Source organism: Petaurus breviceps, unplaced genomic scaffold (genome assembly GCF_028583685.1).
Source record: "Petaurus breviceps papuanus isolate PSGF00001 unplaced genomic scaffold, PetGlider_PUasm1.0 98, whole genome shotgun sequence".
Lineage (NCBI taxonomy): Eukaryota > Metazoa > Chordata > Mammalia > Diprotodontia > Petauridae > Petaurus > Petaurus breviceps.
The window spans coordinates 6,322,592-6,335,879 of NW_027187460.1; the positions used below are offsets into that span (position 1 = coordinate 6,322,592).

At 37.4% G+C, this 13,288-nt stretch overlaps 1 protein-coding gene across 3 annotated transcripts in view; it reads left to right on the plus strand.

Annotated features, from left to right (window-relative positions):
• TRAPPC9 (trafficking protein particle complex subunit 9) overlaps positions 1-13,288 on the plus strand; it is a 1,063,197-nt gene that overhangs the window by 25,573 nt on the left and 1,024,336 nt on the right. For all 3 annotated transcript variants that reach the window (XM_069081231.1, XM_069081230.1, XM_069081232.1), the window contains exon 3: positions 8,654-8,799. In XM_069081231.1, coding sequence (XP_068937332.1) covers positions 8,654-8,799 — 146 coding nt within the window. The remainder of the gene's footprint in view (positions 1-8,653; positions 8,800-13,288) is intronic.

The following is a 13,288-nucleotide window of genomic DNA, read 5'->3' on the forward strand; positions in this document are numbered from 1 at the left end:
AGAAAAGAATGCTTTGATCTGCATCCAGACTCCATCAGTTCTTTTTCTGGAGGTGGATAGCATTTTTCATCATAAGTCCTTCAGAATTGTCTTGGATTGTTGTATTTCTGGGAATGCTAAGTCATTCATGGTTGATCATTTGTACAATATTGCTATTACTGTGTACATTTTTCTTCTGGTTCTGTTCACTTCACTTTTTATCAGTTCAATGTAAGTCTTTGCAGATTTTTCTGAAAACCTCCTGCTTGTTATTTCCTATAACACACAATCTATCACAGTCATATACTACAACTCGTTCAGCCATTCTCCAGTTGATGGGCATCCCCTCAATTTCCAATTCTTTGCCACCCCAAAAAGAGCTGCTACAAATATTTTTGTACATAAAGATCCTTTTCATTTTATAAAAAAATCTATTTGGGATACAGACCTAGCAGTGGGTTAAAAGGGTATGTAAGGTTTTGTAGCCCTTTGAACATAGTTCCAAATTGTTCTCCAGAATGGTTGGATTAGTTCACAACTGCACCAATAGTGCTTTAGTGTCCCAGTTTTCCCATATCCCCTCTAACAGTTGTCATTTTGCTTTTCTGTCACATTAGCCAATCTGATGAGTTTGAGCTGGTACCTCAGAGTTGTTTTAATGTGCATTTAATCAGTAGTGATTTAGAACATTTTTATGTGACTATAGGTAGCTTTATTTTCTTTGAAAACTGCCTATTGACTTGTTTATTCTTTTTGAGAAGCTTTTTGATGTGCCAACAGATCACATTGACATGAAAAAACTGTTATTGAAATATTTTATTTTATTTTATTTTATCATCTTCTTTTCTAAATATATTCTTTCCTCCCTCCCCTTTCTAGGGACCCACCCCTTATATTAAGGAATAAAAGAGAAAAAAAAAAGTGTTCCATGACCATAGTCTCCAACTTTGCAAAGAATGGAAGGAGGTTTATTTTCTCATATCTTCTTTGTGGATAGTCTTGGTCATTATAATACATAGCATTCAATTTGCTTTTGTGTTCTCTCAATTTACATTCTCATAGCCACATATTGACATTTAAATAAAGTATTAGGCAGAGAATAAAAGCCATTATAGGCAACCTGGGTAAAATTATTTATCATTGATGAACAGGTGTCCATTAGCCATTTAAGGTATGATCAACTCCAAATGCTTCCTGATTTTGAAAAGGAGCATTGGATTCGGCCCTGCCTCTTACAGCATCAGAATTGCTGCCAGTATTGGGGTACTGACCCTTGGGGTGATGGGTGAGGGAAAAGGAAGGGACCAGCTCAGCAAGCTCCACTTCTAGTGGGAGATGTGTGGGTTTCCATGAAAGGTACAGTGTTGTTATAAATGAAGGTAAAGTGTGGGGGAGTGTTAAGAATAGGGTGCTCCAATGAGGAGGTGTGTTTAGGCTTTGTGTTATGTCACTTGCAGATTATAGCTTTAGAAATTCACATTTGAATCTCTTTTGTCTCTTCAAGTGGAACTTCATAGGTTTGTATGATTTAGAGCTGAAAGGGCCTTAGATATCATTTAGTCCTACCCCATCATTTCACTAGTGATGAAACTGGGTCCTATAGAGATAAGGTGGTTTGTCCAGCTAGCATTCCTCTTCAGTTCATGAAGCTGCAGAAATTCAGAGTTGGAAGGGACCTCATAGCTTATCTAGGCCAACCAGTATCCAAGGAAGAAGCTCCTCTCTGACACTCCTTACAAGTGATCACCGGCCTTTGCTTCCCTTCATTCTACAACTGGATATTTTCCCCCCACTTCCACACACTGCCCATGTGATAACTTCATAGATGGCTGGGATTGCTATTACCTACCAAATATTGACCAACAGTTAACACCGGTACATGAAGGGGATATTGTGGAATGTTTGAATGGAATAAAATTCTTCAGACAGGTAATTGAATATAATTTGTTTTTAGGAATATAGTTGGTTGCTTTAGACCTGGATTTAATAGGAAAATTCCTGTTTAAATGTCTATTGGTATTTAATTTCAGGGATTTAAGACCCCTTTGGTAGAATTTATAGTTACATATAATAAAATTGTTTTATTTTATTACTTCTGGCACTTATCCATTATATGTACAGGTACCAGATAGTATATGCACATATAATAGCAATGAGAAGCTTCTCTCTGTGTGTGTATGTATGTGTGTGTATACACATATACGTACACGTATATAAACTATAATATATATAAATATAATATAATATAGATAAAATATGAGCTCTATAGCCTTTTTTAATGTTGCTGCCTATAAAACTTGGATTTACAAACTATATGTATACAAAATTTCTCACATTTTTGCCCTCAGGGAGCTTATAATTAATTTATTTTTATTTATCTTTTAAATTAATTTATTTAGCTGTCCATTTGTATGTCTGTCTGTCTGTCCAGACATGAGGTTTTCTTTGTATAGGGACCTTCTGGAGAAGACTCCCTTTAAAAGTATGGATTGGCAACTATTCTGCACCTTATTCAATTCAGCTATTATTTATTAAGCGTCTGCTTTGGACCAGGCACCATGCTTAAGTGCTAGGATCTAAAGACAAAAATAAAACTGGCTCTACCCTCAAGGAGCTTACATTTTTAAAGCCATTACTGATTGGGCTGATTTGCTAGGGTGAAAGCCTGGGTCATTCCTTAACTTTCACTTTTAGAGAGTTTCATGTGGCATTGAATGGTTAAGAGACTTGCCCAGAGCCATCTAGCTTGTATGAAAACCTGAATCCAGGCCTTCCTGACTCTGAAGCTATTAACTTGATAAAATAATATCCAACTGTATTTTAAAAAGATCCAGAGAGTGGCAGTCTTAATTCAACTTTAATTTGACCCATTTTGCATTAAAGATGTTTATTGCTTATTACTTAAGTAATTAACAGATACATGATTACATGATCTCAGTCCTGATACAGATCATAGCCATTCTATCCCTTGGTAGATAGTCTGTTGAATTATTGTGGCCAAAATTTTCACTACTTGGTGGCTAATCTTTTGAACTCTTTTTTTTTTACACACACACACACACACACACACACACACACACACACACACATTTGTAACATTATTTCTTTCCTTTTAATTGAACTCTTTTCTAATTCAGCCTAGACACAGTCTATCACAAGACCCTACTTCAAGCCTTTCAAACTTGACCAATTTGATATGCTATTTATGTAGGATTATATAGAATGTGAAAGGTTTATTTTATCCATAAGAAGGCATTTTGACTTTGATCTTCTCATTTCACATAATTGTGCTAAATTTTCATTCTTAACCATAGTTTCTCTACTTTATATGTAAAGTGCAAAGTTCACAGACTTACCTGTGTTGGTCAGGCATTATTTTTTTTTTTTAGAAAATAATAAAAATATTTTTTTTTGGAAGGGGGATATTTTAAGAAAATATTTTTTATAGTAAGTTATTTTTGCGTGTGAAAAATATTTACAAAGGTCATTCCATCCTGAATGAATACCTTTAACTATATCTAAGCTAATATTAGTTCCCTACTTTTAAAATTTATTTTATTCTATCTTTTAGAGATTGGTTTTGGTCTTGAGATTGAGGTTTAATGTAGGGTACTCAGCTCCTCTGCAGAGATCTTAGATGACTCTGTATCTGGAGGACTCCCAGAGGGCTGATATTATGATGAGGCTGCCAGAAGCTATGCTAAACCCAGGCAAGCCTGGGAAGCAGGTCCAGTTTACTTTTGTAGGCTGTCTTATGCTTTTCAGTCCCTTGTACCCTAGGGATCTAGTGCTCCTAGGTTATTCTCTCACTGCCCGGAGTCTCTTGTAGCATGCCATCTAGGTCTACAGGATTACTTTGGGCATTCTGTGCCTGCTGCAAAGCAAAAATATATTTTCTTCCATATTCTGTTCTGAGTAGTGGATAGAGCACTGGACTTGGACTTAAAAATACCTAAGTTTGAATCCTGCCTTGGACTCCCAAGTGTGTCATCTTGGGCAAGTCACTTAATTTCTCTCAGTCTGACTTTCATTTTCTGTAAAACGGGGATCATAATGGCATCTACCTCTCAGAGTTGGTTCAAGAATCAAATTTTATGATATATCTAAAGCACTTTCAAACCTTATAAGGCTATAAAAATGTTAAATATCATTACTCATGCAGAAATTTGGAATTGTAGGACTTGGGTGCAAATTCTGGCCGCATGACTCCTCATTTTTTATCTGTAAAATGAAAAGGTGTTGTCTAAGGTGTAAAGAGCGCCTTGCTTGAAGACACCCCTGAGTAAAAGGAGATACACCCCTCCCCACTGAAACAGTGACCACGATTTTGTTTCTTCCAGTCCGAAGGAGTGACTTTAATGGTGGAAATTTCACATCTGGATCGGAGAAGGTCATGTCAGAGCGATTTGGGAGTATAGGTTCAGCACTTCCCAACCATGCTGTATAGCATTTCCCCAACCACTGATGCAAAGGACTTGCCCTAAAGCCCAAAGCTTTAAGATGGATTAAAGGGGCCAGTAGGGGAATCTGGATGAAACCAGGTTTGGTTTTATAGTTGGAAGGATGCCTCCTCAGTTAGTAATGTCTCTTGGGTGCCACCATGCAGGCCCCTCTACTAGTCTCACTCACCTCAGTGTGTTTGGTGTTGTGGTTGACGTGATGTCCATGGCCAACATCGTCCCCTTTCACTGGAGTGTTGGTGGTCGTCATGGTGGAAAAGGCCAACCACCATTTTGCTATTACAGTGTATGTTTTTCATACCTCCTTTTGTTTAGTTCTGGCTGTCAAAAAGACTTTGCTTAGCTTCTGGTTCTTTGAAGTAGTGAATGAGATATGACAATGAAGAATTTCTCCACTTACCTACATAGGCTCTATTAGTGTTTTTATTTTAAACACAGTAAACTGTGTCTACTTTGAAGAGAAAATGGATAATGAAAAAACAAATAAGCAAACTGGCCTTAATCAGTAAATATTTCTGGGCCCCTTCTATATGATCAGTATGGTTTTAGGTGCTGTAAGAGATGCAAGTGAAATATAAAACATAGTTCCTGCCATTGACCAGCAAATATTCAGTGCTTTGTAACAGGCAAGCCCTGTGTAAATGTGAACTGTTGGAGGCAGCACGGTGCATGCAGAAAACCACTGGATTATTAGACAGTAGTGTACTGCAGAGGGGTTGAATTCTGCTGCCCACAGAGTGCAGGAGAACCAGGTTAAAATGTAATTGGGAAATAGTTAATAAAATAGAATACAGGAGAACATAGATAATGTTAATGTTATTTTCCAAATCATTATACTGCTGACAGGAATTGGTTTCTGTTTGAGTTTAACACTGCTGGTGTCCTGGTAGACCTGGGGTCAGGAAGACTGGAGCTTCAGTACCACCTCAAACTCCTGCTGGGTGATGCTGGGCAAATCACTTAACTTTTCTGTGCCTTATTTGCTTCATCTGTGAAATGAGTGGGTTGGACTTGATGGCCTCTGAGGTTCCTTTTAGTTTTAAATCTCTTTTCTTATGACCTAGATTTGAATTCTGGCCCTGGCATATATTATCTGTGTAATGTTGGGGGAAGTTACTTAGGTTCTTTTGGCCTCATTTTCCTCATTTGTAAAATGAGAGGGTTTGGCTGTCTCTGAAGTCCCTCCCAGCTCTGAATTGATCCATAATCATAGATCATAGTATTCTATTACATTTTATATGTCTAAATTTCTTTACAAAGGACTTCCTCATAATAATGTGGTGACATAGTATGATAAAGCATTTTTGTACATCATCTCATTTTATCCCAATAATCCCATGAAGAACATAGTGCGAATACTATTATCATCATTTTACAGATGAGGAAACTGAGGCTTAGATTTTTCTACTTGTCCAAGTCCATAGAGGGGCAGATCTGAGGAGAGAGTCCAGGTTCTTAGACTTCAATTCTGGTCTCATTTCTATTGTTGCCTTTTGTTGAATAAATCTCAGGTACAGCAAGAAGTTAAATCATCATAATCTTTGTCAAAGAAACATCCACCTGTGTTTAGCCTCTGATACTTAGTAGGCTTATCAGGAAAGTATCTTAATTGTTCTAGAAAGAATATCTCTAGAAACAGAGGCAGGATGGTGTAGTGGAAAGAGTCTCTGGAACCAGGAAAGACTGGATCGAGTCCTGCTCCTGATACATGCCATCTTTGTGACCCTGGGCTAATCACTTGGCCTCTTAATACTTTAGGCAGCCCTCTAAGTTTATAAAATTGCACAGAAGAAGTCAATCTGCATTGATAGAGGGAGTTTTCTCACCTGGGAGTTTCCTTTGCCAAAGAAAGTACAGTTCCCTAGTAAAGAATATCAACAATAAGGACTGAAACAAAGGAATTTTAGGTTAATTCTTGATTAATGAATCCCTATATCTTGGGTATTATGGTTATTGGATGTTTTATTATATTTAGAAAGTTGAATCCTTAGAGATTACACTTATGTTCTGTAACTTTACAAGTGGCCTCCAAACATCCCTGTTTCCAGGAAGAGGGTCAAACAGGGAGGAAAATGCTGAGATGCCTGAATAGACAGGTATGTATCCCTAGGCACTTATGGATATAGCCTTTTACAAGTGAATGACATTGAATGACAGGCTGAAACAAGCTTTCTTAGGAGGGCCCTTCTATTCTTTGCTGTGATCTTGGCCTGCATGAATTTCTCCACTTCCTTTAGAATAGAATTAATTCTTAGGCATCAGAAAGCACTTATTAACTCTCTGCTTGTGCATGTTACCATGCATAGTCAAACAGAGCAAGCCAGACATCGATGATTATATGCATTTATAGTCTAAGACAGTGCTACCATCCTAAAGACCTTCATAGTTTTTTTGGGTATCCCAGTTTGCTGTATGGAGACTGGCAGGAGAGCCTTGACAGACATCACTAGAGAGTTCATGTTTAGCAGAGCTGTCTGTTATTTAGTAAATGTTTTTGACTCACTGAAAGGAGAGGTCCCCAGGAAACTGTAAAAGCAGTACGCAAGTAGTCCTTTGGGCACTCTGCATGGGTGTTAAGGGATTCATTGGTAGTAGTGTGCTATTCTTTCTTGGTCATATTTTCCCCTAAGTGAGAATGTGGGCTTGGGGAAGGACAAAGCGAGAATGGCCCTGGTAGTGAGAGTGACAGACAGACACAGAGAAATAGGTATGTCTAGGCACCAGCAGAAGGAAAAAAAGGTAGAGCTAGTTTGAGTAGATACTGAAGTGTTAGTGAATTATTCTTATCATATTATATTTTTCACTTGGACCTCAATAACTAGCATTTATATAGTGCTTTAAGGTTTGTAAAACATTTTATATATGTAAAGGATCTTGCCTGATCTGTACAACAACTCTGGGAGGTAGGTGTCATGATTATCTCCAATTTACAGAAGAGGAAACTGAAGTTGAGAGAGGTTAAATGATTTGCCTATAGTCACACAGCTTCAAGAGTCTTCTTACCTCTTATAACTGTGTTTCGAAATAACTAGCCTCTTTGCCCTGTTTCCAGCTCTTGACCTATTCTTTGTCTTCAAACCTTCAAAGGTCCAGCTCTGAATGTAGCTGCTAAGGAATTCATTAGGAGTTTCAGGAGGCAGTATTGCCTCATGGTTGGGATGAAATAAAGTAAAATTAAGGATTTGGGATTTCCCAGCTCCTTCATTCCTTAGGTTATAGAAACAAAAATTTGTGTTTTGAATATAACCAAAACACACTCAAAAGCTTTCAAGAAAATTGCAGAGGAATTTATTGTCTATTTTAAAGTCACAGAATCAGATCTTAAAAGGAACCCAAAGGGATCACCAGGCCCAGGCTTCTCTGTTCAGGCTCTTTGCAGATGAACTGAAGGGGTTTGGACAAAGTGATGTAATTAGCAAGGGATGAAATGGGAACTAGAACAGAAGTCTCTTACCTTTTAGTATGGTGTTCTTTCCACTAACTGCTGCTGATTTTAAAGGCCTTGCATTATTCGGTGAAGATTCTTGTCAACTTCTAAAGAGCTATTGATGTGCCATTCATTCCTCCCTCTTAAAGCACCATTAAGACACTGTTGTGAAATAGTATTGTGCTAGGGTCTCAAAGCAGAGGACAGAAAATAGGTATGTAGTGAAGCTAAAGGAGGAATCTCTTGCCCTATAAAAGATAGATATTATCTAGCTATTGGTGGATTTTAAAAAGAAAGGAAGAAACCAAATTTTCCCGAACATATGCTATTGTCAGAAGAGATGAAAAAAATATTTAGCCCCCTTCCTGAAGACATTCCACCCTTTTCTCCAACATAATTGGTAATAGTTGTTGCTGATTTTGAATGCAAAGTGAGGAAGCATAGGATAGGGGTGAGGAAATGTGATATAGTCCATAGAATTCTGGACCAGGAATTAGGAAGACCTGGGTTTGAATCTCATCCTAGACTTTCTAGCTGTGTGACCCTGAGCAAGTCTCTTAACCTCTCTGGGCCCCAGTTTTCTTGTCTGTAAAATGTAGGGGTTGGACTGGATAACCTCTATGGGCTCTTCCAGCTCTTAATCTAATGATTAAGGTGAAATGATAAGGTGAAATTTTCTTATTAGCATTTTTTCAGCAGTGAGTCAGAGGAAAAGTACTTAAGTGGTGTGCTTATGAGATAAGAGGTCTTGGATGAATATCCACTTGAATTGCACTTTCTCTTCTAGACACTATAAGAAGCGGTGTCAAGGGCGGATGCGGAAGCATGTTGGTGACTTATGCCTTCAGGCAGGGATGCTACAAGATTCCTTGGTTCATTACCACATGTCTGTGGAGCTTCTTCGATCTGTGAATGACTTTTTATGGCTTGGAGGTAAGATTATTTGGTCAAGTTCTATTAGAATGACAGCCTTTCTTTATTATTTGTAATTCTTCTGATTTCAGCAACACTTAACAATGCCTGTTATGAATAAAGAACTGTTAGGTACTGTGGGAGAATAAAGAACAAGCATTCAACAAACCTCATGTCTCCTGGGTGCTGAATATAGTGCTGGCTCTCATAGATACAAGGTTAGATGAGAAGGTTATGGATGTGTATAGTTTCTGCTCTGCCAGAGAATGGAACACATAGATAATTATAAGATATAATGCATTAAAAACCTGTGATTTAATTGGTATTAGTACTAATTCTGTTAGTGCTGATCACAATTCTTCCATTGCTGAGTAGGTAGTCTGAGATTTTCTGTGACCAAAAAATTCATTACCCTCTGGACCTACTTGGTGATAAGCTTCTCTAGACTTAGTTCTGCTGGTTCTTGGAAAAGAGATATAAAATTCATCTCCAGACCTATATTTAACCTGATATGACCTGCCCAAGCCTGTACCTTGTTGGCATAGCCTTTTGAAATCTGGGGTTACTTCCATGTCACAACGAGGTATTGAAGGAAAACATCATAAATGCAGTAGAGAAATGTAAAACAAAATGCATTTTGAGGTCTGAAGCAGGGCAAGGGCAGTAGGTAGAGTGGGAAAGTTTATTATTGACTTGGGGAATAAGATTCAGAGAGATTTAAGAATGAATAAAACATAGGCCGTACCTTGAAGGAGCTTAACATCTGGTGGAAGAGATGTTATACTGTATTTTATATATTGTAATATAAAATATGAATACTAGCTTGTATTTATTTATGAGGTGCCCAGAACCTAAGACAATCTGGCTAGGGCAGAGTACAGAGGGTCTGTGACCTCCTTATTCCTAGAAGCTATTTCTCTTAATGTCCCATTAGCTTTTTTTTTTTTATGGTTATTCCTATCATGCTTACTGATTGATATTAAGCTTGTAGACATTAAAGCCCCTACTACCCCAGTTTTGTACTTGTGAAATTGATTTTTTTACCTGAGTATAAAACTTTATTTTTATTCCTAATATATTTCATTTTATTAGATTCACTGCTTTAGCCAGCCAAGATCTTTTTGGATTTAGACTTTTCATGCAATGTGTTAGACTCAATCAAATAGTTGATAAAATGTTAAACAGCATGTAGCCAAAGCCAAGATACCTGAGGCACTCCACTGGAGACTTCCTGCCATATTGACAATCACTTATCTTTTTTTTTTTTTTTTAAATCTGGCCAGTCATTTAGTTCTGAATCCATCTAATTGTAATTTCTGTTTCTTATTTCGCCTTTTTTTTCCCACAAGAATAGTATGAGATGCTTTATCAATAGCTTGTGAAAATCTTGGTAAAGTATATCTATAACAAACATTCCTCTTATCTACCAGTGTAGTTACCCTTTAAAAACTGAAATAAGATTTATCTGATGTGACTTTTTTTTTTTTAAGCAATCGGGGTTAAGTAACTTGCTCAAGGTTACACAGCCTTTCTGGGTATGGTGCTGAGTATCTGAGCCCGGGATCTCCAGGTCATCCCAACACTGGAGCCAGTGCTCTTACTCACTGTGCTACCTGGCCGCCCCGTGACTTGTTTTTAATAAAGCTATTCTGGCTTTTGGTAATCACTGTTTCCCTTTGGATATTCAATAACTTTAATGGTTTGTTTTAGAGTTTTTTTGGGAATTGAAGTCAAGCTCACCTGTACTTGTATATTGCCAATGCAGTACCCAAAGTAGCTGCTATGAATATGCAGATGTATAACAACTCTCTTCCTCAAAGACAAAACCAAGATATTTATTACGATACCAGAAAGCCAAGTCCACCATGGTAACAAAGAAGTTTATATACATCACCAATCCAGGGAGTGCCTACATCACCAAGCTTTCCTTCCATTAGGCCTCCCCACAAACAAGCTTCCCTACGCAAAATACTTCCTTTTCTCACTCGCTCGCTGCTCTACCTCAGCTCTGCCTCACTCTTTTTCTGCTCCATCCTTCCTGCTCTACCTTTTTGGCAAGCTCCTCCCATCATGGGCTCCACGTGACTCAAGCTGTGGGCTAGGCCAAAGCTCAAAGCAGGTCACATGGGCCTATTAAGGAGCAGGGATGATCTTCAAATTCCCTTAACATGACAAGTTGCAGACTGTTTTCTTCCCTTTTTTGAAAATTGTGTTTTTTCTTTTCTAATCTTGTGAAACTTTCCTTTTTTCCTTGATCTTTCAAATATTACTAACAGAGGCTCAGCAGTCCCATATTTCTATACTTTCAGAACCTGAGGATGTAGTTTGCTTGGGCCACAGTAGTTCACTTGTTTAAATGGGTTATAGCTGAATCCATTAAGGACTACTAAATGTTCTCTTACTTTCTCCTTACTTACCCTCAGTGTCAACTTCATGTTAGCCATTTTTGTCTATAATTTCCAAGGTAAAGATAATTTTCTCTGATAGACAAAAAAAAAGAAAAAAGAAGAAAGTAAGATTTGAAGACCTCTGCCTTCTCTCTTTTGGCAATCATCATTGTTGTTTTCATACCAAGCAAAGATCGTAGCCATTCTTTGAACCTACTTCCCCCCCAACCTCCCAAATATAGCTAACAGCCTTCTTTTCATTGTCTTTAACTTGTCTTGACAGTCCTAGCTCTTTTTGAGCCTTATCACTCTTGATACTGTTTTTATACTCTTTGGCCTCTCTTTCACATATTTTCCAGATATTTCTCTCTATCCTCACACTTTTTGCCTACCTTTACTTTGAAGTCACTAACTCTCAGAATGTATGTTGATTTATTGTAAAGGTTCTTATTAAGTTCTTTTTAGAATTTCTCTACTATGTTATTCTCTGCAAACAAATTTGGTACATAATCTGCAGTTATTTTTGTGTTTTTTTCAAATATTAATTAACACTGTAATGAGTGATTACCAAATATCCCATAGAATAATATTTCTTTTTGATTTTAAGAGTCTAAAACCCACTCTGCTAACTCCTTTCTTTACCATTCCCAGAAGTAATTGTAAACCATTTTTCTATTTACCCTCAACTTATTTCCTTCTTTTGATTTAACATAGCAATAATGTCAAGCTTTATGTAATTCAACTTCACACAAATTTCTACCCATTGGACAAGGATTTCACATTTAATGTACAGTAGCCAAATTAAAGTTTATTGATGATCTGAAAATGGTTTTTCTTAGCATTTGCTGCCACCTTTCTAATCCTTTTGCCTTTTACCTGCAGAAGTGGAAGTAGGTCACACTTGATTGAGGATTGAAGATTGAGAATTGTTTTAAATTTTTATTTGTTTCATGGGTTGCCATGGTTAAAAAAATTATCAAATGTCTGGTCTGTTTGTTGGGGAAGCTAGATGGTACAGTGAGAATACTGGACTTGGAATCAGGAAGACTCATCTTCCTGAGTTCAAGTCTGACCTCAGATATGTAACAGCTGTGTGACTCTAGGCAAATCACTTAACCCTGTTTGCCTTAGTTCTTCATCTATCACATGAGCTGGACAAAGTGAACTGCTCTAGTATCTTTGCTAAGAAAATCTCATATGAGGTCAAGAGGAGTTGGACATGACTGAAACAATTGAACGACAACAAGAAGTCTATTGGTGATGTGTCTTGCTATAATTTGCCACGTTAGTCCTTTGAGAATAGAGTTGGTTTGTTACCAGGGTTATCAAAACCTACCAGAGCCTATACTCTGCTGGCATAGCCTTCCAGAACTAGAAAAATGGGAAGTAAACAACAGAGATTACATCAACACCAACTATAACTTCATCCAGAAGCTGAACTGGAGGCCAAAAGAGCCTAGAAAAGGCTTTAGTTGGCAAACATTAGACTTACAAGAGAAAAATGGCTGTCAAAAGCAGCACCAGGTAAACAACTAAACACATTTCTCAAATCATATGGAGAAAGATGATGGAAGATTAGAAGCATCATCATCTTACAAATCAAAGAGAAATAATGGTGGGCAAAACCAGTTTAAAGAAAACTTGGCAAATCATCCAAGGCCACCCAAGATTTAAAATGAAAGGACTAAAAATAGAAGAAAACTGGAAATATTTGCAAAAATTGTTTTTGCAAACTGTTTTTTTCCATCAAGGACAGTGAAACTACCACATTGGTGCCCTAATATCACATTCTTGGATGTGCTTATGGAAGAAGCAGGAATTAGAACTAAAAAGAAGATGGGAAGAGCAGCTGGACTGGACTAAATGTAAATAAAGGTAATCTATACTGGAGGTGACTCAATTGTGAGGGCATTGAAGGAATAATATACAAGGTATAGGAAGGAGGGAAATATACCAAAGGTGTGGAAAAAAATCTCAAACCTTATTAATGTTGAAAAAAGCTTCCAAGAGAACATTAGTAACTGCAGACCTGTATGCTCACCTTCCCATCTATAAAAAATCTGGTACAAGTCAGCGTAAAGGAATATATAAATTGAGAGCTTCCTCTGTGAGGGCAGATAGGT